Genomic DNA, 26,909 nt, shown 5'->3' with positions numbered 1-26,909 from the left:
TACAAAATCAGGAAGTCAAGTGTATGCAGTTTTGATATTTATTAAGAATATTGTGTTTTATAATAGAATTAAGAAGATGTGTAGATCATTCTTTTCACACTCCATCATAGTAGGTGGCGGTATGCATCTTTAAAGTTGGTTCGCAACCCGCCATTAAACCAAAAGAAGAAGAAAAAGAACCATCGCGAGCGCAGTTAGCCCTTCCTGTGTAACACCGCCGGGCTGAATTAGAGGTTACACACTGTATACATACAGACGGACGCGCTACGACAGTTTGTAGTGTTTTCTTTTCAATAATCGTTTTAAGTGGTTTAATCTTCTGTCTCGTGTCGTCAACGTAAAAATAGAAAAACATTACTGTACTCAGTAACTTCGTTTGCTGTCCAGTCCACAATAGTTTAAATATTCATTAACAATTTTAGTTTTTCGCTTTTATACTTGGACATTTGCATTACAACAGCTCAAATCCTAAATTTAAAGGCACAGGTAAAATGTTTCTTAAAATATCAATAATTTCCGTTTATGAGATTCTTGGAATATTTGAACTCGGTTTTTCATACATTTCTGTTTTTTTATAGTTGATACTTAAAAGGCACGAGTAAAGTAAGCTGATTATTTTTCAGGTCGATTACAGGATGTCATCATTGATATCACATGGATTTAAAAGCAGTAAACAGGACTTCAGTTTTGGTCCCTGGACAGTGACCGCTGCAAAGACTCACATTATGAAGTCTAAAGATATCGAGAGGTAAATCTTATGTTTGTTAGTCTGTGTTATTATCTCTGCTGTGCTGAGGGCAGGTTGGGGCTCTTACAGCTTTTGAACTCTGTGTCAGTCTGAATAATAATTTTGTCACAGATTAGCGGATGAGATGCATGTGCCGTCTCTGCCAGAGATGCTGTTTGGGGACAACGTGCTACGCATTCAGCACACAGATGGTTTTGGGATCGAGTTCAATGCAGTTGATGCTCTCAAATGTGTCAACAACATGCAAGACTCTGTAAAAGTGGCTTGTGCACAAGAGTGGCAGGAAAGCAGGTAAATGCACGGGTGCAATATCATTTTTTAACTGTGTACTGAAATATTTTGACTCAAGAATAATCTTATTTGTTCCAGGGCTGACTCTGAGCATTCGAAAGAAGTAGTTAAACATTACGACTGGACATTTACAACAGACTACAGAGGGACTTTACTTGGAGAGCACATAGAAATGAAGGTATTTTGACACACACACAAATAGACAATGCTTTAAATGTCTGAGTTTTCAATCCTCAACTTTGTGTGTCACACAGGTAAAGCCCACCACAGAAAGAATTGACTTGGAAAAGCTGAAGACACGAGAGCAGATCAAGTTTTTTGAGGATGTACTTCTGTTTGAGGATGAGCTGCATGATCACGGCGTGTCTATGATCAGTGTGAAAATTGTGAGTGCCTTTGACTTTACATGAATTAGCAACATTATCACTCTTTAAGCGTGTGTGTGTGTGTGTGTGTGCGTGCGTGCGTGCGTGTGTAAAATACAAGGCATACCATGTATTTTATATGTAATGCCAGATTTAACAAAGATAATAGATAGATTACTACATGACTATTCAAAAGTGGGAGTCCTAAAAAAAAAAGATCAAATGCTGTACCTGATTCCAGAAGGTAGAAAAACAAAAATATTTGTCAAATATCTCTGACCCAGTCTGTGAAAACCCAGCTAAAGTCATTACTGTGATTTACTGTTTTCTACATAAAATCATCCTAAATAAGAGAACATTTGGTTCATATTGACTGTGTAAGAATCATGTTAAAGATGGAAATCAAGCTTTGATGATCATAATCCTATCATTAGATTATGAGACTTTGGTCTGGATTTCACAGACAGTAACATTTGATCGTTTCAGAGAGTGATGCCCAACAGTTTCTTTTCTCTGCTGCGGTTTTTCCTGCGAGTGGACGGAGTGCTGATTAGGATTCATGACACACGTCTTTATTACGAGGCAACTTTTATCTATATCATATTTTTAATATGAGTTCTATGATTTTTTATGTGTAATAAAAATCTTCGTTATCTTAAACAGGCTGGAAAAAACTACATGCTTAGAGAATTTACTGCACGGGAAAGTAAAATGTCAGATCTACAGGTGAGTTTAAAATATTCATTTTCAAGTGCTACTAAAATGCAATCAAATAGGAGTTTTATGTAGTTTTATTTAAATTTTCTAATTGATAGAGGAATTCCTTTTATCTCTTGTGGAGTTTGTACACCTGCTCTATTTTTGATATTAGTGTTTATTGGTCCGTGCTAAGCAGGAAGATGTGACCGTATCTGTATTTTTTCCAGAATGTTCCTCCAGCCATTTACACAGACCCCAATGAAATCGCACAGTACTTACCACTAAAATTCACAGAGTGTGAAAAACTCACTTTTCCAGAGAGAGAGCCCGAATCCGAATCTTCATCGACTCAACAGTGATGCCCAACCAGACAACATCACATCTAACCCACTAAAGACTCGCACTCATCATGTCTGATATTGTCATGTGAACTTGTTATGGAATTGTTGTGTTCTGACTTAATGTCAATTGGGAAAGGTTGTAAATGGGTGCTGTGAATCATTCAAATGGGAACGTTTGATCCGGATTTGAATAAGGAAGATTTTTTTATTAAAAACATTCAATGATTTAATTGGATTGAGAAATGTATATATGATCATTATGATAATAACCTATTATTCAGTAACAAAACTATGTACGAATTACAAGTTGCTCTATTTCTGTACACTAATTTTGTACTAAATACAAAAAAAATATTCTTTTGAACTTTTTTAAGATTATCTAAGTGTACATATTTGTGCTATTTTGAGACACAAAGAATATGAACTAAAATGCGCTAAAATGTATTTAAAAAAAATATTTTTTGTACCACTTGTGGTAAACTTGAACCCATCTATGAGTGTCAACTACATTTTTTACAGAGATAGTATAGTTAGTTAAAAGTGCATTTTACTTCATATTAATGATGTCTCAAAATAGCACAAATAATTAGACAAAGTACTGAGTTAAAAGTAAAAAGATAATGTTAAGAAGTACTAAAGAAAAGTTTTTAGCATATTAAGTACAAAATTAGTGCATTTTGGAAGTGAACTTTTTCCACCTGGGGAAACATAACTACACCCGGAACTGTAATTTGTTGATTAAGTTTCCACCCGAACCCTTCATGGTGACACACAAGCGGTGCGTGTGTTTTGAGTCTGATACCGGTAAGTAATTTATGTTTACCGTAATTGCGGCTATTAATCTTTGGTTTAAAGCGTAGTTACGTCAAAAGTCGATAAGTCAGATTGAAACCTAGTTCAGCGCGTGTAGACTCGAGGCTCACGTTAAACGGGAACACAAATAAAGACTTCACGTGTGTGTAACTTATGTGTGTCTCTTTTGATTGTTCTTCGAATTTACGAATATGTACCATTATTTTTACTATAAATAAAGTAAAAAATGAAAATATGGTGGCTAAACGTTTCCTATAATCAAAAAACACTTGGTTAATATTTTTCGTGGGTCTAGTTTCACAAGTGTGTGTGTGTGTGTGTGTCACAGAGATGCCAAAGAAAGGAAGAAAATGGAATAAATGTGATGGACAGCAGGAGGAGGTGCCTGTCAAACAGAAGAAAGCTTCAGCTGCTTCTGGTCCTCTGTGCTTTGATTCGCCGCGTGTTTTCTTTCAGAGTCTCATCAGTCCCATGAGTGTGGATGAGTTTTTCCAGCAGTACTGGGAGCAGAAACCTTTAGTCTTACACAGATCAGATGCTGGACTTGCTTCTTATTACCGCTCTCTGTTCCAGCTGTCTGATCTAGAGCAGCTTTGCTCTCATGGGCTGCAGTACGCCACAGACCTCAATGTCTGCCGCTGCGTAAACGGTGAGAAGAAAGTCCTTAATAAAGGTGGACAAGTGAAGTTTAGCCAGCTGAAGAAGGACTTCGAGCAGAAGAAGGCCACCATACAGTTTCACCAGCCACAGAGGTTTAAGGTCAGAGTCAGGCCTGCAGGATTGTGTGTGTGTGTGTTCAATGAAAATGTGATATTTGGTCTATTGTGTGTTTGCAGGATGAGTTGTGGCGCGTTCAGGAGCGCCTGGAGTGTTTCTTTGGCTCTTTAGTCGGATCTAATGTATACATCACACCTGAGGGGTCTCAGGGTTTGCCACCACACTATGATGATGTTGAGGTGTGTGTGTGGTACATGTTTGTAACACCTGTAGCATCTTGTTCATGTATTTATCTTAAGTTTAAGTTCATGAGGAGCATGCTCTTGTAGTCTGGGTTCTGTCTTAAATTCTCTCTTAGAAAGCACGCCAAATATCCTTTCTTCTTATATTTGATTAGTGTTAATGCAAAGTTGTGAATTAATGATATTCTAGCATCTATGTTTATGGCGAGAACTGAAAGCTACACACGTCATTATAAGAAGGACATGTTTTGATGCGTGTTTGTATTTCTTCTGTACAGGTTTTTATTCTTCAGCTTGAGGGACAGAAGCACTGGAGGCTTTATAAACCCACTGTCCATCTCGCCCGCGAGTACAGCCTAGAACCAGAGGAACATATTGGCACCCCCACGCATGACTTTTTACTGCAGGTTTAAACAAAAGCTGCAATTGCACACAGAAATGCAGGAACATAAAACATATGTGCATGGGTTAATTATCACTCATCAGATGGGTAAACTCATTTAGCAACGATATGCGGCTGGTGTTGAGATGTTTTTGTAACTAGCAGTTTTAACATAACTTGTCTCCATTGCAAACAAGGCAGACCTAACTCTAAGCTGATTTCTTTGGACACCTAAATCTGTTTCTTACAGCTCTGTCTGTGCGTCTATGTAGGCTGGTGACTTGCTCTATTTCCCAAGAGGAACCATCCATCAGGCGAACACACCTTCAGGTGTGGACCATTCCACACACCTCACTCTCAGCACTTACCAAAACATGTATGTCTGTCATCGCACATTATCTTATCATATATATTTATTTATGCATATTTGTATTCAAAATTAAAATGTGCTTGCATAAAATACAGTCAAAACAAACTTGTGTTTTAGGTCATGGGGTGACTTCATGCTAGATGTGTTTCCTAGTTTTATGTTTGATTCCATGAAAACTGATGACAGAATGCGCTGTGGTCTGCCACGAAACCTCCTTACAGTGAGTACACTCCCATTTTACCCATGATCACATTTCATTTCTTATTTAGAAATATTACTTGGTGTTCCATAATGTTTTTTGTGTGTGTGTCAGTGTCCTGCCTATGGTCCTGAAATTAATAAACAGGTATGCGTCTTTCTGCGGCGTTTGGCTGATAATCTAGAGCAGGAAAACAAGGAGTTACGCTGCACTGATATGAAGAGAGATTTTATCTCCAACAGACTCCCGCCTTACCTGTTGGACCAGACTGATGTTGAGCCAAGTGAGTCTCATTTGCTGTTAGCGTGCGTGTTGTAGTGGGGATGTGCACAGGAATGTAAAGCACCGTGATTTGTGCCACTGCATGTTTTTCTTCAAAGGCTAAAGTGTTTTTTTTTGGTAGGTGAAACCGCAAACTAGGCTGCACAAGCAGAGTGAAATTAGAGCTGTGACCATGTCATTACCACCGCAGTGGTGAAGTGTGTATGTCACAAACTATAAAAAAATATAAAGTACAATCTCGCCCATTCAGATGTCTTCACGTTCGTATAAATGCTCACAGGCAGCAGACTCTGAGTTAGTGCGCTATTTGCAGAGGGGAGGCAACTGATATCAGTGATGATCCGCTGGCTTGGTGTCAATCTGCACTACCAGTACATCATTAGAACGCATTTTCAGCATGGCTGGAAACATTACAACCCCAAAAAGGTTCCTTTAACCGTGCGTTGTTTCACAGATGGAAGTGCTACAATAAACAGCGAAATGGCCAAACACATATGATCAAATGCTTCACATTTCACGTCTAAAACCATGCGGAAAACTGCTTTTTTTTAAAACTGAATAAACATTTTTTTATGAAAATATGTGTGTAGTTTTTCATTTGAGCACCATCCCTTCTGAAATGTCCATGCGTGGCCCTTGTGCTTTTCTCTTTTAGGTGGGAAACTGCCATCGTTAGAGGATTTGGTCTCTATCAAGTTTAAAGAGCATCTTCTTCTAACAGTGGAGCCAAGTCAAGACAACACTGTAAGAGATTTGCTGCATGTTTCATATGCACTTCAATGATGCAAGCGTTGAATTGTCTTCATCGTGTGTGTTCTTTAATTTAGGATAAGGCCACAGAGTTGGTCGTGTTCGTGTTACATTCTTTAAAAAACAAGAGAGAAACTCACATGATGGGAACGTCTGAGGATGAGGAGGATGATGTGCAGGGTTCACAGGTCTGCCAGCTCTTATTACGTTACACAGATTTAATCTCCGTTGATGGCGATTTTCCCCAGCACTGTTTACTAAATTCGCCACCTTCAGTTTCAGGGTGTGCGCTTCCCCTTGACGCATCTCGCTGCCCTGAAGCAGCTGCTTAGCTCGGAGCGCGTCGCTGTGGCAGATCTGCAGCTGTTACAGGATGACGATAAACTGGGACTCACGCTTGGACTCTGGAGCGAAGGGTTACTGCGTGTTTGTTAAATATCTAGACTCAATGCTGCAAACTTACTGTGCAGCTTCATTGGTCATTTGTTTCCTGTGGACAAACTGGCACATGTGAACAATTTACACAGTTCAGCCAAACCGTCTGTCTGTAGCAATGAAACGGGAGCCTTTGCAAGTCTAAACATCTGACATGTGTGATGGTGACTGATGAGATCTTTTCAAAACTGAATTTACAAAGGCGTCTATTGTAGCTGAATAAAACCATGTTTAATTTCCCATGTCCTCTGGTTGTTAGACAATTTGTCACATTTGATTAATGAATATACATATTTTACAACATACATTTTCAGGAGTTATTCTGAAAGAAAACAACTACATTGACACTGCTGTACACATTAACAGATAAACATTGCTTTCTGTACATTTCTTGCTTCATAAGCAGATTACTGTTCAGTAACAGTCCAGCAAAACGAGTAGCTTTGACTTAAACTGTCCGAATGCGATTAGCCAAAAGTTAGAGTATGTGCAACTTAATTCCCTAACCTGATAAAAGTTGTAACCTGAAACATCCAAACATGTCACTCGATTTTCTTATATCGAGCACATGACCAGCACTCGGGGTTCTGATAGTGCAAATGTGCGTCACAAAAAAAACAACACTTCATTTCATTCTGGTTCCCCTACTTAATCAAGGCTGTACATTTTTCAGAGAAACATACACTACTCAACTATTGCCACTTGTGAGTGGTTGAAAAAAGCTCGACACCTCGATATAATGTCCGGATGTATGAAAGCTTCAGCGTCACAACACGTCCATGTCCCACGTTTGAGTGACCTTGTTGGCGTGAAGCTGACTCAAAATGAGATGGTCTCTGTCACTTCCACCTGAGACGGACAAAAAGACATTATGATCAGAGTCAATACTTGGAAAGAAAATATGAGCACTAGCTAATTTAAGTTCAATCTTACCTTTCAGGTCCAGCACCAGGCTACGATTCAAATGAGACGAGATGGTACCATCCTCATTAAAACTCCACCTTTGATTCGTGCGCCCATGCTCTTCCCATAATGCCACTCTTGCCCCCACACACGCCTTTGCTCCAATCACAGACAGACAGCCCCTACGCACCTATTCAAATATCACAAAATCAATTACAAGTAATCTTTCTGAAACAGTAACTATATTCATGCCTGATTGTAATTCATAAGTCATTGCCTGATATTACATGACAAGTAAAAATGTTTTTAAAAAAACTTGAACGATATTCTGTTTCAGAAACAATAATGCAGATCAAGTCTTGGTTCAAATTTTCATTAAGATTTCACTGACAGAGAAAGACATAAATGCTGCAGCATTTAAAAAGAACTTTGATGCAGACACCCAACATTTTATGAAGACGTCTGGTTTCTTTTTGGAAGTTACTTTGTCTTTATTTGATAGACAGTATTTTAATAAGAGGACAGGAAAGTACAGGTGGAGAGATTGCCAAAAGTGCATCTGCACCTATATGTCGGAGCAGTGCTCACTACACCATCGACTCAGACACATGAATGCTTTGTCCTGAAAACTGACCGGGTTTTTCAAAAGACCATCAGTAAAGATCCAGCACTGTGTTTTCAGTAAGCAGTCAGCAGAACTCAGGAAGACTTTTGCTGGAAACGACTCCTCCAGATCGCTCGCAGTGGTCAGGACGGAGCCCAGACCTCGATTACGCACCTTAATGTGTACTTTTGGCTGAAGAGAAATGAAATGTTTTAAGTTTAGGACAAAGAGACTTTAACATACATATTGACAAGATCTGCTTTATCTTGTGTGCTTTCTCAAAGGTGGATTTCTAACCCTATTTGTTATGAAACTATGATTCCTAATATCAGACACAGAGTTATTTATGATGATTATAAAAAGACTAAACAAGAATTTTTTGCATACTAACATCAGCTGCCACAAACTTGTTGTTAAAATATTTGCACCTAATAAAGAGAGCATAATGGTCATGATTTAAGTGTAACTTCATATAATGTCTTAAACTATGAAATGGATTATATGTTATAATTGTAACCCACACACACAAACTGTTAGCACCCTAACGCAACTCAAACACACATGAACGGTGTCAGAAACAGACAGACCGCTGACATTAACTGTTATTCTATCCTATAGACTACAGGCATAAAATAAAGACCGTCCTACGGTGTCTTGTGCCAGTACATCCATTTTTTTCTACAGTGAAACTGGATGTGTAGATTTCACTCTGACAGACATTTTATGGCCAATGAGATGTCGAAACAATGATTGTATTGAATAATATGAAAAGCAAAAGTTATCATTCTTGTAGCTGACCTGTCTGAGGAACTTTAATGATCCAATCGTGTCCCAGTCGCAGTGTTTTCCCCAGTCTGAATATTCTCCTGGTGGCAGAAGCATCTGACGACCATTAAACTGATTGTATTCATAAGCCACCCACCTGCCGGACGACAGTGAAACATCTCTGAGACTAATACTCAATAGATTTAGTATGAACAGAGCGACGTGAGAGCTCTTACAGGCCACTGTTGACTCTCAGAGACTGACTGAAGAACTGATCCATGTTCTCTACATCAGAATATAAAGTTACCTCAAGTCCCTTAAAGCTGCTAAGAGAAAACAAGCTGACGGACGGATCTGTAAAAGTCTGAGAGGAAATGTCATCATTTGGTCACACATGAAATAACTACTGAAATGAAATGTACTGATAAAATATGTCCTCTCTGTCAACTCACGTATGGGATTGGCTTTAGCGACCGGACGGCAGTTGATACACAGCCGCATGAAGTGAGATCAGGGTAAAGACCCTCCACCAAGACATACTGGTTACCAAAGTAACCCTTCTCATCAAACAGCAGCCAACTGAACCAGAAAAAGAAATAGGTAAGATCAATTAAAAGAAGTTCGTAAGAATTTTCCAATCCGTGAACATTTCTTAAGAAGTTCTCAAATATTTACTTAAACACATCTTACATTTTTGTCCCAAGAATAAAATGACAAGCTTTGAAATAAATTATTCTACCCTGCTAATGAGGTTATATCCATCCATTTATCTTTTTACCACCTTGCATCATTAACGCGATATATACTACATAAATGAATGATGTGTTAAAACTATAGATGTTATTTGCTGTTGCAACAGAGGCCAGTTAGTGTATGAAGGCGGTACGGTGAGTAAATATCATTCCCTAATCTCCCAATCGGTCCGTCATGTGGGTCGAGCTCTCTGCGTGCTTCGCTCTACGTACATCTCCCGAGCACACACATCCACACGACAGAGACGGACACGGAGGGTAAAGTGTACCCAGGCTTTCGGAGCACTCACATTACAGACCGATTGCCGGTTTGACTCCCACTCAGAGCGTCTTTGAGTAAAGTTGTTAGTAACACAATGAATGTATTATGAAAGAATGTTAGCTAATATTAATACGTATGTGTTTATATGTGACATATACTGAAGTAAAGCCATTAAACTTTATTATTATATGAATATGAAGTTCCTCATTAAACTAATCTTTGTAAAGTAAACTATTTAAATTTGCCATTTCTGACTACACAATACATGTCACACAATTATTCTTCTTCCTTTATTTCTTTATGCCATTAAAGCATCTACGGCTATATTCATGGCGAGAACCAGTTCATCCATACACAAGTTTTATTAAGACAAGTTCATGCATACACAGACAGCTTGGGGGAGGGACAATTTGGCATCTCCAATTTGCCTAACTTGCATGTTTTTGGCCAGTAAGGGGAACCCGAAGTAAACCCATGGTGACAACATGTCAAATTTCAACAATCAAATTAACTAGATTTAACACTACTGTAAGGTTATCCTAACTTTAAGATGTTATTTATGACATCCTTAAGGAAAAAAATAAGAACTTTCTTAAGAAGCTTTTGTGAGAATACAAAATATTTTTAACTTTTTTTTCTTAAGCTTGATTTTAAGATTAAAAACATCAGTTAAGAAGAATTTTCTTCTTAAGAAGGTTTAGTGAATCTGGCCCCAAGTGTTATTGTAATTTAATGCTGCCTGAGGTCCACTGATCAGTGATTTGTAACAATAGGATTATAGCAAATCTTCTGTAGCTGTCAAACTCTCACCGTCCTCGGATCACCCGGAATGATGCCATCCCCGGAGAGCTGCAGTCTAGGACTTCGCCCACAAACTCTCTGACCTCACCGGTATAATGCGGCTGAGTGTAAGCGCGTATCTGCGGTCAGAGAGAAGCACGTTAGCATCACACGCTTGGACTCGTATTTATGTCACTGGCACATAAAATGAAAACATACCAAAAACTTTGGTTCCACAATACTGCAAACCTCCTGAAATGAGTATAAGATGGATTCATTATTTAACATGTGTGCGTACTCCTTTAAAGGCCAAGAAACAATATGAGACACTTGCCTTGCGAATTGGCCTCAGTGAGCGTGGTGAGCTTTGCCCGCTGCCCCATTCAAAAGCCCCAGGATGGCATCCTTTCTCCAGAACATACTGCTCTCCTGTGAATCCCTGCTCACTGTACGCCACCCAACTGAAAGACACAAACATAAGAAATATTAGACTTCTCAGAGAAAGCCGCACAATCAAATGATCCTAATCTGATTCTCACACTCCACTCATCACATAGATGCTGTCTGCTTCTCCAGCTGGATCGTAAAGCTTCAGGTCAGGAACGTCCACATCCACCACGCTGATCTCCTGATCACAGCTCTTCAGACAAACTGTCGGCTCCAGGAAGTCCTGCGCTCATCATCCGTAACAACCAGAAAACATGCTGCCATTAGCAAATCTGTGTTCATCATCAGCATTTACCCCTGCTAATCTAGAAAGCGTTTACATACGTTCACATAAGAATACATAGTAAGCAAAGGTGGACAGTAGTGAAGTATTTTTACTCTACTTAAAGGGTGACTATGAAGACTTTAATACTTCGGTTCATATCGAAAGGGCTGAACAAAAGACCTTAATGTTTGTGTTTACCACAAACATAGTTTGTGTGGTTGCTATAAAGCATCTGCTCCCGTGTGTGACACTCTGCTCTTCTTGAGTTTCACACAGATATTTTAAAGTGACCTGAAACAAGACACTCACAGGGACAAAAGAATAAACTTACGCTCTGAATGTAGCGCAATGATTTGATCGTGGACTGAGTTTGGCTGAAAAGTGCTGTACAGTTACTGTATTGACCTTCCTCCAGAACACACTGATGACCTCTGAAGCCCTCTCTGGAGAAACATACCCATCTAAAAAACAAACACACACCGATAACCTCTGAACCCCGCTTTGAAGAAACACAGAAGTGTACACACACACACAATAAACAGGCATACACAGTTTTCTCAAGACTGATCTTGAAGCAGTTTTTGGTTACAGTGATGTGACTTTAATAAGGACCCTGTCTGAACACGTATCATTCTTCACACATACGTGAGGAGAGCAGAGCAAAGCCGAGGAAATGAGAATTTATTAATACAATTTATTTAAAACAATATTCAATTAAAGTTAGCTGGTTGTTTAACAATATTTTTCACCAACCGTTCTTGGACTGCTGTACTTTTTAAGTTCATGACGCATTCGCTCAGTGAGTTTATACAGGCTGGTCAACAAATTACAAGTAACTATTAATTCAAGTAATGCAAATGTATTTATGTTTTCCTGTTTACCAAGGCATTACATCTCCATCATTTCTAAATCATCTTTTTGTGTGTTTCAGTTTTTAAGTATGCATAATAGAAAACTATTTTTGCAATTATATAGGTTTACTATCCTAACTATCCATGCAATTAAAACTCTTTAATATACACACAAACTCGACCAACAGATACACCAAACACACCAAGTGACACGAATGAAATGAAGAGAAATCATCATAGAGCAACAAGCATTTCACAACTGAACTGATGACTTTGTGTTACAAGTGAGAGACTCACATTCCACCCATAACTTGTATTGAAGAGATGCTGACGAGTCCTTCTGTGGCCATCAGACTGGGTGTGTGGTCCAACAGTTCCTTCTTCTTGCCTTTGAATTTCAGATTCTCATACAAGATCACCTACAAAAAACATAAATCACATTTACTGCTCTGAAAACGTTAAAGAAAAGTTTCCTGTCTGGTCCATGTTACCTTTGGGTCGAAAGATCTCATCACCTTCAGTCCACCCTGTGTCAGTAAAAGCAAAGAAAAACACGTGCTTTTAAAAACATACTCTGAACTGCATGCACAGCTGTTTATAACCATCAGTTGTTTTTAACAAAACCACAAGTAATAATGTTGACAGAGTGAAATGTGATGCATCTTAGTGATGGTATTGGAAGATGTAATATTCATCAATGGGTTCAGTTAGGCTAGGTGTCACATGTGTCTATGTGATGTGATGCAAGTTAGTCATGATGCATGAAAAGAGGTAAGAGGTCAAAGGTGAGGGTGACTTGTACCATTTTCAACGGTCGAAGACTCTTGACGTGTGACAAAAGGGAATTCTGGAGAAGTGGTGTGACCCTTCCTTCTGTTTCCAGAACAGCAGAATTTCCGCTGAATCCAGGCTTGTCATAAACCAGCCAGCTACACATAAAAATACAGATTTTCGGGAAATGAATATGTACAAAATGCCACATTGTACGCAGAGCCTGGCCATTTGTTGGTAATAACTTTTTAAAAAGTGTCATCATCTAAAAATACCTGATCTTTAACTGTAAATATAGATTTAAATTGTTGGTCTCTTGTGATTTAAGACAGTACTTAGATGTCTTTAATCAAGTTTAAGTGGAAACATATCAAATGCAAGTCTTTCCTCTGCAGTTAATGAAACTGATGTGAAGGTTGGGATTAGCATGGGCAACTGGATTCATTATTCTGCTGTCCTTACAACTCAAGTACACTGATAACTGATATGATATTATACGCTTCATACCATCCAGTTTTCACACAGAGGTCTTGCTGTAACACAAGGCCATGCTGTTCTGTCAGATCTGTTGCAGAAAACAGTCGGACGGTATCTCTCATATGAGACATGCTGGGATGTATATGTATCTCTGGTACAGAGTCATCCTGAACATGAGAATATAAATGTGTTAAGAAATGACAAGATACATCATCCAAGCAACCAGAGAGAGAGAGAGAGAGAGAGAGCAAGAATACCCTCAGCAGTGCCCTGATCGAGCCCACAGATTGGATGTCAGTGAGGTCGGTTCTGTCAGGTTCTGAAAACTCATCCAGGTTCCTTCGAGCGTCTCCACTGGTCCACACAGTCTGACCCTCCTCCAAGAGAACGCACGGCCCACGGTAACATGAATCCGCATACAGTAGCCAACTAAAAGCATAAAAGTCAGCATGTTCATAATTACATTAGCATTCAAGGACGTTGCTATGGAGACCAACTTCCTAACTTCAGCTGACAAACTTGAGTGTTTAAGATTAAAGAGAGCATTTCTCTCAACAGAGCAGTTTTAAACTGTTTGTCTAAGATCAATGAACAGGAAGAGCTCAGACACAAAACATTTACACACATTTATTGATAAACTCTAAAGATCAATACTCTTCTTAAGTCCCCCCATATGTTTGAGTGCTGCTGAATAATGCAGACAAGAACACAGACACGTCACAGAGGTCTTCCATTAGCAATAAAATGTGTGTGTGTGTGTGTGTGTGTGTGTGTGTGTGTGTGTGTGTGTGTGTGTGTGTGTGTGTGTGTGTGTGTGTGTGTGTGTGTGTGTGTGTGTGTGTGTGTGTGTGTGTGTGTGTGTGTGTGTGTGTGTGTGTCATTACCATCCCTTAAGTGCATGAACTGTGGCTTTGTGAGAAAACAGAACAGTCTGTGCATCCTCCACATCATCAAATATTTCTCTTCCCTCACCACTGAGCGACTGACCCTCATAGATACATATCTGTGTTTGCAAACAAAAACAATTACAGTCACAAAAAGACCCAGCTAGTGTGAACACAGGTTTTCAACCCTGCTCCCAGGGAGCTAAAGGGAACTAAACCCACTGTGTTGCAAGAGAGTCTAAAAATAAATACTGACCCACTCTGATCAAATATCTCTGCATATCAGCACAAACAGCCCTTAAAGTCTCACGTGTGGACAAACTTTAGGAACCGACACAAATATTGCGGCAAAAACAATATATACACTATAAATACAAAAGTATTGTGACCCCCCTTCTAATAAATATGTTTGGGGCAGCAGAGTTGAAGTTCCCCAGTTGGGTTTACTCTGGGTACTACAGGATATGGTTTCCTTCCACAGTCCAAAAACTACACACACACTGAGGGAAGGGCAATTTCACATCTCCAATTCACCTAAGCCGCATTTTTAGCTTGGAAATTAACCATTTCTTAGCACGAATTTAGCCATAGATGCTGAAATGGCATTAAGAAAAAAAAATCTAAAAATAAAATGTATCTTTACCAGTTATTCCAATCTAAACAAATATTAATGCTGTATAACATACAATTCCATTTTAAAGAATTTTGTTTTAATCTTTTTGCACAGTTTTGGAAAGGACATTTTCTGTAGTGATATGACCCGTTTGTACAAATCATATCTATTCCTATCTAAAAACATAACAACGCGTCAGTTCTTTGCAAGATGGATGGTCTGCAAGAACCCCTTCAGTCAGGTAAAAAAAGGGTGACGCATTTCTTCATGGCAATTTCTACTTGCGACAGTAAAAACAAAGACGTACTAAGTTGAGGAGCAATATATCGCTTTATATTTACCTCAATCCCTCAAAGTTGCTGCTTCTTTGGAATTTGACTTGATATTGTAACATGCCCATAAAAAATTCCTAATAGCAATCTGCATATGTAATTGCATGTCGACGTGAACAACGATGCAGAAGTATATATGAAAACAGACATGTAGCCTACGGCGTAGAGGTTACGGCGTAGGTCAAATAGGGTAGGTCTACGCAGAACTATAAATCAAGCTTCAAATGAAATGCAAATAGCTGTTTGAAGGCTCAAGTGTCTAGGTTCTGAAGATAATAAGAACTTCAACAGCACACAACACTAAAAGCACATTAACACCATGAGAACCCTAAAGAATAGAGATGACTTACTACAGACGGTCTAGGACTAAACTTTCCAAATCCTCCAATCTCTTCCTGTGGGGAGGTAAAGAGTAAAACTAAGCTAGGTGATAAAAATGCAAACATTTCCCATACCAGATTAAACAACTGACTGCTGTGCTTACCGTAATGTTACTTTTACTATGGCATACAGCACTACAGCGTTTAGCATCTTTAGCTTCCTTGTCAGCTGACGACATTACACTAGATTTCAAATACTGATATAAAGGTGTACTGGCATTCTTCCTAACATTGTCCAGCATGCCATCACAGTCTTGCTCTTCCTGTTGTCCATCCTGGGCTTCATTAGCTGTCTGATTAATACTGGAGCAGAGCTTGCCCTCAGTGTTTGGATCATTTACAGTTTTGAACTCAGTGAGCAGTTGGTTCAGTAAGATACTGGACATATCCTTATCTTTCTCGCCGTCTTCTCTGTGGTGGTCCCACGGTGGTCTGAAGACAGTTCTCAAAGACTCTACATGGCCTTCATCTGAACCGCACAGCATGCTGGACTGCAGCTTCTCACTAACAGACTGCAAAAGAGAAAGAACGGACAATGCCGGCTGTTCGACATATCCCTGCTCCTCCTCTGTTGCTGGGGGAACCTGCAGCATTTCCTGCCTCGAAGTATCCTCACGCATAGATTCCTCCTCATAGATAGGAGACAAGGAGAAGGGGTACACTTTGGCTCTACGTGTGCTAGGACTGTGAACGGGACCCATGTCATTCACAAACACTGTGTCTATCTCTTCCTCCTCACTGATGATCCCAAAGCCTTCATCCACCTGGACAAGGTCAAGCTCATGATACCGGGAATGTTGGGAAATGGAACGGCCTGGGAAGTCAAGTTGAATCATCTTACCAGATAGAGTCATAGCTGATGTTGTTCCCTCTGCTTGATTCAAACTGAGCTCTGTCTGCAAATCTTCCTCAAATGATCCAGGGCTCAGATCATTTGTAACAGTACAGCAGAATGCTTTCACAGAGGTCCACCGAGATGGACTGTGTCCTCCCGACTCCACATACTCATCTGACTGGACTGCAGTCTCAGATGGTAAGGAACTGTCCACCGCAAGGAATCTCACGTCTATTTTGCCATTAGAGTCACCGCAGATCTGTTCCCGCTCAATGTTTTCTGACTGAGGATTATGGCTTTGGGTAGCAGGTAACTGCTCTACAATATTTGGTCTGTCTTTCATTTCAGAATCTGTTTCATTAGAAGAGAGACTGTGGTTAAAGGGTTCAGACTGGGTTTGGCTCTTCTGATTTACTGATGTATTAGTTTCAATTGTACAAGCATCAAAGGCCATGCCCGCACAACATCTGATGTCAGTGTCAGAGCCAGCAATGGACTCATACCCTGAGGAAGGAGTTGACCTGCAGCCGTCCGCATGGCTGTGCCCCCCTGCAAGGGTATCCTCCATAACTACAGATGGTGACCGATCCAACGTCACACTAAACTGCCGCTCTGCATTACCGTCTCTATCTTCCCCTTCAAACAAGACCGGTCCTGAATCTTTTGTAAATTCACAGGTTAAGAGTACGTGACTCTCCGGGTCAGAATCTTCTATTCTTTGGAGGGCAGCAAAAGCATTTACCAGAATGTTGTCAACCATCTTCACAGACTCCAGTCGAAGGACATCCTTATGCAGCCCAAGGTCTACTTCAGCTGGTTTCAGTTCTGACTCCATCTTCTCTAGATTCCAGCTCATTTGAGGATCCACTGAAAGAGTCTCTAGTGTCCAACTCTGAGCAGACTGCTTGGGTTCACTGTTAGAAAGCATATGTAGTGAATTTCGTTTTGCCTTATGCATTCCGTCAAATGAGTCTCCTATGCCAATAAATAACTGATCAGAGTTTGTTTTATCAACATGAGAAAGATTGTTGACCGTAGTTTGTCCACATTGAACAGCTGTATCCCATTCATTAATCTCTGTGTCTGTGGAGAGAGGACTAAGGGTCAAAGGGTTATCTGTTTGTTGCATCCATGATGGAGAGTGAGTTAATGAATTTACAGCAGTGGGATGTTCCTGACTACCAGAGCTCATCGTATTTGGAGTGGGAGAGATGTCAGTCTCTCCTAGTCTCTGGCTTTCTTCATGAGTAGCCACCTCTCCCTTAGAAACAGATGAACAGAGCTCCATGCAATGCTTTCTCTTTGGTCTCCTGGCATCCCTCAGTCCCCGGTAAGTTCCATATGTCACCACAGGAGGACAGGCTAGATCGTAACATCTCTTCTCCTCCAAACTCTCTTTGGCAGAGTTGACGTCTACGGCATTGCTATAATCTTCACTCTGTGCCTCAGATCTATGGAAGGAAAGTAGAGATAAATCAACAACTGAGGACCAAGTCTTTAAATAAGCTATAAGCTTTAATCTCCATCAGATTCCAAACCAAACACAACTATAATAACAAGACACAAAATAACATACACACTTTTGGGTGGTTTTAACAAACATCCCTTACTAAAACAATGCTTGTGTGCATTTTGAGGCAAAACAAAGAGCACTGCTGCATTTTAAGATATGGCAGTTCAAGTTGTTTTCAGTTTGGACAGCTCTTACATTTATTTTAGTCTAGGACTAGTCTAATCCCTGTCCGGGAAAATGCCCCTTTAAGATCTACAACAAAGAATTAATACACAAACACAAGCTTATTCCTAAAAAACTCTTATTTAAGGTTTGTATGTGTCATAGTAGGGTTGGCGCCAGAGAATACAGAATGAGGGGGGCCTCCATGTTTCACTGGGGGGGGGGGCCATATATCTCGTTCACTTTATTATTTTATTATAAGTAGTAGTAATATTATATTATTATTATTACATGGCACTCCAAAAAGCTTGGTTATGATTGGCCAGTCGCAACATTCCAAAGTATTTTATTCCGAGATAGCAACTGCCTAAAACTAACAAAACCTAACCCAGTACTGCAAGTGAGTCATCTAAACAGGCACAGTTCGATACCTACAAATGAATAGAGTATAAATATGCATAATTAATAACATATATGAGATTTTTTTCCACAGATTAAACCGAATGTTTGTCTTTTGACTTTGAACTTCTTTTAATGCGTCTTGGCTTATACCCATTAGGTAACGTGTTTCCCTCGCAGAAGGTTTGTATTTTTTTTTAAATTAGCTAATAAAAGATATCAAATAAAAATGTATATCAATACGTTTACTCGTATCTAAGCGCATTGTCTAAAGTGCACAGCGCATGGTCTAAATGGGCCTATCCGATGCCACTTTTGCTAATTTAACAACGGGAAAATGGTTTCTGCTCCGAGCGCACGGTCGAAAGGGTTGTTCATATTTCCCTAATGAGTAATGGGAGTGTTTTGGGCGTAATGTGCAATAAACCAATGAGAGTCTTATCTCTCATCCCCTTTAAAAGCCAGTTGCGCTGGCGCTATGTCTAATCCCTATTTAGATGACGGACTTTGTAAACTGAAAAACTAAGTAGAGGAAGAAGACCCCCAGTTTAAGAATAATGTTAAAAAAAGTTTTCATTTTTATTGAAATTTACATTTTTTTAATTAAAACCTTTAAAAGCCTTTTTCATTCAGTCATAGAAGTACAAATAGCAGGCTTTTAATTGCTATAAATGCATTGATATCCAACATAATCATTGTAATCTCATAAAATAATTTGCAAATATACAAGAAAAGGTTTGTACTCTAAAAATACAAACAAGGGATTAAGAATTTACAAACATGCGGAGAGCCGAAGCGTTTCAGCACTCAAGACAGCGCCATGGGATTTTTTAGAAAGCATTACTTAAAATGTTTCTCATCAGACCATATCCACAGGTACAGAGTCATCATGTACAATAAATTTGTAAGGAAGCATTTAAAAACATTTAAAAATAGATGCATTTGTTTAAAGCAAAGCATTTATTTACTTACCAGGCTACAGGTGAAGCAGCCCTTTACGCCTTCTAATGTCTCCTAAGTAGTCCTCATTTATGTCCAAGAGACTCAATAATAATCTTTTACATTCAATCCTTTAATCTTTCATATTTAAAAGCATTTTTGTGCTGCTGTGCATTCATGTGTGTGATAAGCAAATCCGTGTTGTCGTCCCGTTTATAGGCGCATATTACAACTGCGCTCTTTAAATAACAAAAAACATATTGCGCCATTCACTATCGACTTTAGAGCAGGTTTTTGTTGGTCAATGGCATAGTCTATTGTAGTCCATGGGCGCAAAAGGGGGCGCAAATGTATTTGCTGTTTAAAAAACGTGGCGCTAAACGTGAAAATGATAATTGCGCAGGGTTGAAACTAGCAAAAGACACTTGCGTCACGCATTGCGCCGGGTATATGATAGAGCCTTAAATGTCTGTTCTTCAGCTTGGATTTTGTGAAATAATTTTCTAAATGAATGCGACGTATAGTCCACTGTGACTTATATAAGTTATTTCGTCTTAATGACGCGTTTTTGAATGATGCTGCGGCTTATACTCCGGTGCGGCTTATAGTACGAAAAATACGGTATGTTAATATTGCATTATGGGTACGTTTTTATTTTAATTTTTAATTTTAACCAGTATTCATTGTATTACCAAATTAATTTGCAACACACTTATTTTTTAAATGATCAAGTTCAATCTTATTTCGAGAAGTTAGGGGGCACAGTGACTCAAGTGGACAGGCCACGCCCCCAGTACAGTTCCAGTTCATTCTTATTAAATATTCATAAGCAGCAGCCACAGAAAGGAGTGTCTCAACATAACCCTCACGTTGTTCACTCTTACAGTAACTCTCTAACTGGTTAGTCCTTTATTGACCCTTTAAATTGATTACAATGTTTACTCTTACGGCGAACCTCACACCGTTCAGAACAGAACAGCTGTACTTGTCAAGCAGCCTTAGCATACGTGGAGTTTTAAAAGTTCCTACAGTGCCCATTTAAACATACAGCCACTTAACACCAATGCTATAGTGAAAGAAGACAGACTAATACAAACATGATTATAGTTACACAAACAAGAACAAACAAACATGACCCCACCCTTAGTAATGAGAGCAGGCCTACAGCAAGATCGTACTACAAAACCTCAGAAAAAGAAATGAATTCTTACATATTATTGATCACAAACAGTTGGTATAAATTGGAATAAATGTTTGTGCAAATCAAGCAATGCATAAACATAAATAATAATAGACACTGCATTCAAACACCAAGTAAAAGTGAATTTATAACATTAATATTACACAACAAAATTATTTTCTTTTGTCATGTAGTTCTTTAAACACAATTTTTTTATTTACATCATCTTTAGAAGCACACACACACAGGATTGTGGGATATTATGTGCGCTTAAAGACACTACGGCCCAGATGAACTTGCCTCGCCAGACTGCTATATTCAGACATTTCGTTGTGTATTTTTCCGGCCATATTCTGACTACAAAAAAGAAGAGAAAACACAAACACGCATGCAGCCATAGCCAGTAAGTTATGTCCGCACGGGCATCGAAAACTTAAGACCAAGTTGCACTTGAAATAAAAGTGAAGTGAAAGTAACGGAATGGCCAATGTATGGTAACCCCTACTTGAAATGTGACCTCTGCACCCTAATCCCAGTAAGTAGTTAACACACATGTGCGCGCACACACACACACTATAAGTCAACAGATTGGACAGTGTTTCATGGACTTTTTGTTTCTATAACTGTTATTACACGGACCAGAACAGCAAGAAATCAATGTGAATTAAACAAATGAGTTATATATATAAGACTACACTGAAGAGGTTTTGCTCATAGATGTATGTAAAATAAAGTATTATTGAGATTATTGTACTGGTGGTAAGCTGCACGAGATGCACTGCAAATGCGGCCGGTGTGAAAGCACAATGCTCACGAGTGCGGTGTATAACCGGCGTTATACGGCTATTAAATACATACGATACGTCACACCCACATTACACATTCACAGATGTCATATTAACAGCTAATGTAGGTGACAACTTTGAAAAGACATCTCACACGGGACAACAAACTTGCTGTAATTCACAGTAACAAGCTTACAGTAAGAAACTTTACAATGACACGCTTACAGCTCTCAGATCATCCTCTAAAATTCTCTCTCGGACTGAACTCTGACTGTCTGTCATGAAACTGAACTGTGGATGTTTACAGCTGGGCTAACGACATCATCAGTAGGCGCCAGGCCCGAGTCACATGGAGTGAAGTCTGAAAACCCCAGTGATGCATCTACTGCCAAACACGCAGGATAAGGTCAGACATCACCACAGCGTTTATATAACAACAAGAAAAAATAACTAACAACAAACATTATGCACTTTATTAATACAGTTCCCTCACTCAGGACATCTCTGATTGTGTCTCATTCATATTTGGTCACTTTGTGTTATTATTACACACAGAAGGGTTTTTGCACACACAATGTGTGACAATCACAGTCAACAGATCAATGTGTATGTGAAGTTTTAATACTCACTGCGTGTGTGTAACCTCTGAATGACACTCAGACAGCTCCAGTGTTTGGTGGCGAGACAGCTGAACAGAGAGAGACAGATCCAAACATCCTCCAGTTTTCTGTGTCTCTGCGCTAGTTTGCGAGTCTGTCGTGATCGGACAGCTGCTGTCGGTATCCGCTTGTCTGTGTCTTTGGACACCGGCTGGTTCTGCCTGGCTGAAGAGAAACAGGTTACCCAAACGCTTGAAGAAGCCGTCCACAGGGGGCGCCGCTGGGCTGGACTGCGAGGCAGGAGCACAGAGGGGGGGAGGTTCAAGCGCTGACCCTCCTGCACCCCTCTGCGTGCCGTCCTGCACACGTGACTCACTGCTTCTGTCCTGTACGTCACACAGCAGCGACTCCTACATGAGAAGAACAGGAAGAGAACAGACGAGCAGTGAGCAGCTTCTTCCTGTGTCAACAGTGAGTCAACTCTCTCTCTCTCTCTCTCTCTCTCTCTCTCTCTCTCTCTCTCTCTCTCTCTCTCTCTCAGACGTCCTTCCCCCCAGGCCAAGCCTACCTATTTAACCCTTTTCAGTCCCAAACTAACATTATTGACTCTGTGCAAGCACTTAAAGGAACAGTGCATCCAAAAATCAAAATTCCCTCATAATTGACTCACCCTCACGCTATCCCAAAGGTAAGAGGACTTTAAGTGGACACTTACACCATCACTTTTCTTTACATGGGCGTCAACATAAAGCACAGACATCCATCATTAAAGTAATCCAAACCACTGCAGTGAGTTAATAAATGTCTCAAGCAAAATGAAAAATGTGTGAGAGAAAACTGTTTATATTTACAACTTACTTAGTGAAATTAAAACCACAACAAACACATAAAAATGCTACATCCATAACGTTAAGCGGCCATAATAAAATTTCATTGGTTCCTGATTTTTTTTTAATACTTTTGGGTAAAATTTTTCCTTTTATTTACACTCCCACTTTACATAAGACAATTTCTGTGTTGAAACTTTGTGTTTTCTTCTGATAAACTTAAAGAAAAAAAAATCGAATAATTTTTAAATATGCGAATGACTGTCAAAACACAGTTTTGAACTTTGAGATCAGACAAGATGTTCATACGAACAAAATACATAACTGAAGCTCTTTCAGAGTCACATATTGCTTGTCTGAAAAGTCCATCAAGTCCATCAACATTTTGAAGAAGTTTAAGGAGTTCAACAGAATCGTTTTTAATTCAGTTTTTTATTCTCAAAATGTCTTAATTCTGTCATTTGTAGCAAAAGAATTCAAGCTATCTACAACTGGAGAAAGACGTTCATCCCCTAACACGTCCCTCAATTTCAGTGTTCTGTCTTTGCCAGCGATGTGTTTAACGTGTTCTGACAACACCACAATAAACTTTCTCTGAGGAACCTCCAAGGATTAAAAATCAAATGTCCAACAATAAAAAGATATAAAGATATAATTACAAACAAGTACAGATGTTGGTGCCTCCATATACTCCATATAGATGAGACGGGTAATAACAAACAGTTTAATCTATTAGTTATGTTTAGTGTTTTTAAAATGTGTGTAATGTGACACAAACAAGATTGCAGTTAGACATCCCTATCTTTGTACTAAACAACCCTAACTGTTCAAATCTCGTTTCAAGTACATGCTATCAAATACACACACAGTTTTCAGCACAGTCACACAGATGTTGTACCTGTGTTGTTGTTGTAGTTGTTGTTGTTGTTGTTGTTGTTGTTGTTGTGTCCAGATGCTGCTCAGGTGTTTGGTCCACACAGGTGATCACTGATGCTTCATCCTCACTGAGAAAACAAAAACAAAACATTAAATGTGCAAATCAGTAAAAGTGTTTCTAATCAAACAACAGCTACAAATTCAGACGAGTGCCTTCAAATGTTAATGCAAATCATATTTTCTCCAGTGGTCTGTATGTGAGAGAGAGAGAGAGAGAGAGAGAGAGAGAGAGAAAGAGAGAGAGAGAATAAGGCTGACACACCCTGTAATTGTCCCTGTCTCGCAGTTAAGTTAGCGTTTTTCCCTGAATGTTTCTGTCTGTTTTCACCACAATGTAAATGATGTAAGAAACTTTGGCACTGACTGACACGATACAAAGATGAAGTTTAAAGCGCACGTGTCGTTTCAACATGAAAGACAAACCTCGAGTTTCTGTCCAATGATTTACTTCTGGAAAACAATCGGGAAAAGTTTCTCGTGAAATCCTCGTGCCAGGACATCCGCCGATTCAGATCGGACATCATGTGAAAAAATAAACTTAAAAGTATATTAAAGGTAAAACGCGTAGAAGCTTTAGTCCGATCAGATGTTGATCTCAGCGAGTAACAGATCAGATATCAGACTGAAGCCCGAAGAGAGTTTGAGGAAGTTTGTTTGGGAGGAGCCAAAATTCAGCGTTTAACTCAAAAGACTTGAAAACTGCTATCTGATATTTCTAAAACGGCATCTACACACAGTCTGTAGTGTAAAGACTGCATATTAAGTGTAGGTTAATAGGCTACTACACTATTAGCATCATTTGTTGAGATTTTAGCAAACTACAAACAATCATAATAAACGTTTAGCGCTGTTTTAAAGCCAAATCTTTAATCAAGTTTCAACATTTATTAATAGAAATAGAAATAACTTTTCATTTCGTGTTTATGTAATCATGTTAGAATTAAAATTAATTTTAAGCGCTGCACTCTTCCTGCACGTACATTGAGCTGTTGGTACATAATAAAGGTTTAGGCCTAATCGTGAATGTTGATTATTTTTATAACATCATTTGTTATTTAAAACAGAAAAAAAAAATTTTCTTTTTTATCTTTGATTCTGTTGCGCCATCCGGTGTTTAGTGAGAGAAACACACTGTGTGTGTGTGTGTGCGTGTGTGTGTGCGTGCGTGCGTGCGTGCGTGCGTGCGTGCGTGCGTGTACTCGGTACACAACATTTCTTTACGTTTTACATTAGAGAGTATGTGTTGTTGTTGTTGTTGTTGTTATCATCAGCTCTCGAAAAACAACAGTAGGCCTACATGTCTCTGAAATTTAGATTGTGTGAGTGTGACCTGACTCTGATTTAATTAACCAGAAAATATATATCTATAGACCCTCAAATCATTTAATTATCTGTTTGTTTTCAGCCAAATACATGTCAGTCTTTTTTCTATGCATCCCCACTGTAGTCTATTCTTCACTTAAACATCCGACTTCTCTCTATTTTACTGAAAGGGTTAATAAAATGCTACACACACTTTCCTTTTGTTCTTGAAAAGTGATGTTTTATTTGTATAAAGTTATATTTGTATGTTTTAGGCCAGAAGAAACTCTGGTAGTCTGAGTTTTAATAAAGAAGTTCTACATAAAATGTTTAGCTTTGACATCTGTTGTATAACACAAAACCAAAAACCATATGTCTGTCATCTATAAGAAGAAAGGCTACGGGGGCCACCCGACTGACTAAGAGTTATTACTCCCATGAGGCTCAGCGCACAAGATAAAAGAGAGTCTGTGATATTACAAATTCAAAGCTACATTTCCAGAGCAAATCTTTCATTTGTTCAAATCCTGATGTTTCTGCTTGTATTGTGAAGTGACTTATTTCTCATTCCTGTAACGGTAAGACAATAAAGTGTGATCAGTGCTCCAAGAGTCACCAGAATTACAACTGTTTGCAATGCACTTTAGGAAAATAAACATTAGTTAGTCTGTTGTTGGAAAACCCGTCTGGTCTATAAGACTAAGCTGAGGCTTCATGCAGTCAGCAGAATAAATGTTTAGAAATTTAAATTTTAATTCATAATGTCATAGCTGTAAGATTTCATGATTGATCATTTAATTATGGTAAATAACATGCAGTTGTTCTGATATAATAGAGAAATGTTCACGAGGGTTCTGTGGCTTAAAACTCTCCACACAGACCGCCTGCAGCCAGCGCCCAATCTGAAGTCAAATGTTCACATGTAACGCAGGTGGGGCGTCTGAAGGGCCTCTAAAGGGGCATTTTTCTCTTTTAACAAATGACGGAATTAATGGCTCAGAACAGAGCAAACTCTCCCTAGAGAATCAAACGCAAGCTCTGCTATTTACATGTTGTAGAAAACTACTTAATCTTATAGCACCACATGTGCTCTTTAAACATTTTAAAAACATGGTTGACCCACGACACATTAAGGGTTCATTCTTTTTAACAGATGAATGATTGGGGATGCTTTAAATGATGATTAATGCTTTAGAACGGCTGCGTTTCTTAAGTGCCAAATCATTAAAAGCCTCTAATGTGCTTAATGTTAAGCTCTCTCTTATGCTATGCAAAATATAAATCTGTCATATTTTAATCATTAATATTTTGTTAATGGATTGACCTTACTTGTTTTCCTTCATTTAGAACACTAGATGGCAGTAAACTTCATTTTTAATAGAGTCACCTCCTGTTTCACAGACAAGGCTTAATGCTAGTCTTAGACTAAAACACTCTCAACTGAAAATAACTTGCACCAGTAGATCTAAAAATATGCCGGTGCCATTGATTTGTCTCTTTTCCAAGGCATGTTTATTAAAGATCTTAATTTAACTAAGGCCTAGTCCTGGCTTTAGCTCAGAAACATAGAGGTCTCAATGCAGGTTTTTAAAAGATTCACTTGAGTATTATTTTTGTTTCTGTTTGCTGTAAAGCTGGCAACAAACACCAACAAAACTCAAACTTCAAATATGGCGTTCATCGGTTCAGTGTACATTAGTCTTAATGTGTGG

The 26,909-nt window shown here is 39.0% G+C and overlaps 3 protein-coding genes across 7 annotated transcripts; 2 read left to right on the top strand and 1 right to left on the bottom strand.

Moving 5' to 3' along the window:
* On the top strand, positions 1-3,492 carry tiprl (TIP41, TOR signaling pathway regulator-like (S. cerevisiae)). Of its 4 annotated transcripts, none has more exons than XM_073874649.1 (8): positions 1-21; positions 624-748; positions 860-1,039; positions 1,118-1,217; positions 1,294-1,425; positions 1,891-1,986; positions 2,068-2,130; positions 2,331-3,492. In XM_073874649.1, the coding sequence occupies exons 2-8, from the start codon at positions 636-638 to the stop codon at positions 2,460-2,462; spliced, it is 816 nt and encodes a 271-aa protein (XP_073730750.1). In that variant the 5' UTR covers positions 1-21; positions 624-635; the 3' UTR covers positions 2,463-3,492. The 4 variants fall into 4 exon arrangements, with proteins under 4 accessions (XP_073730750.1, XP_073730748.1, XP_073730749.1 ...); XM_073874647.1 differs by lacking the exon at positions 1-21 and adding an exon at positions 182-480 and having other exon boundaries at positions 579-748; XM_073874648.1 differs by lacking the exon at positions 1-21 and adding an exon at positions 182-486.
* Positions 3,116-6,876, top strand: riox2 (ribosomal oxygenase 2). Its single transcript, XM_055207295.2, has 10 exons — positions 3,116-3,248; positions 3,586-4,016; positions 4,094-4,213; positions 4,495-4,623; positions 4,871-4,974; positions 5,086-5,188; positions 5,282-5,450; positions 6,105-6,193; positions 6,277-6,387; positions 6,476-6,876. The coding sequence occupies exons 1-10, from the start codon at positions 3,206-3,208 to the stop codon at positions 6,632-6,634; spliced, it is 1,458 nt and encodes a 485-aa protein (XP_055063270.2). The 5' UTR covers positions 3,116-3,205; the 3' UTR covers positions 6,635-6,876.
* LOC129446348 (beta/gamma crystallin domain-containing protein 3) lies at positions 6,844-24,557 on the bottom strand. Of its 2 annotated transcripts, XM_055207294.2 has the most exons (22): positions 24,319-24,556; positions 23,858-23,963; positions 22,163-22,542; positions 15,825-18,006; positions 15,691-15,735; positions 14,396-14,514; positions 13,769-13,940; positions 13,542-13,678; positions 13,066-13,192; positions 12,755-12,790; positions 12,561-12,682; positions 11,744-11,873; positions 11,240-11,370; positions 11,035-11,161; positions 10,920-10,952; positions 10,731-10,840; positions 9,359-9,485; positions 9,143-9,270; positions 8,940-9,063; positions 8,172-8,333; positions 7,568-7,727; positions 6,844-7,483 (listed from the first exon to the last, which is right to left on the bottom strand). In XM_055207294.2, exons 1-22 carry the CDS (start codon positions 24,417-24,419, stop codon positions 7,401-7,403), a joined length of 4,842 nt encoding a protein of 1,613 aa, XP_055063269.2. In that variant the 5' UTR covers positions 24,420-24,556; the 3' UTR covers positions 6,844-7,400. The 2 variants fall into 2 exon arrangements, with proteins under 2 accessions (XP_055063269.2, XP_073730746.1); XM_073874645.1 differs by lacking the exon at positions 15,691-15,735 and having other exon boundaries at positions 24,319-24,557.
* Positions 24,558-26,909: the final 2,352 nt, after the last annotated feature.

Source organism: Misgurnus anguillicaudatus, chromosome 12, assembly GCF_027580225.2.
Source record: "Misgurnus anguillicaudatus chromosome 12, ASM2758022v2, whole genome shotgun sequence".
Lineage (NCBI taxonomy): Eukaryota > Metazoa > Chordata > Actinopteri > Cypriniformes > Cobitidae > Misgurnus > Misgurnus anguillicaudatus.
Note: the sequence above shows the minus strand (reverse complement) of the source record. Positions and strands in the feature narration are given on the sequence as shown.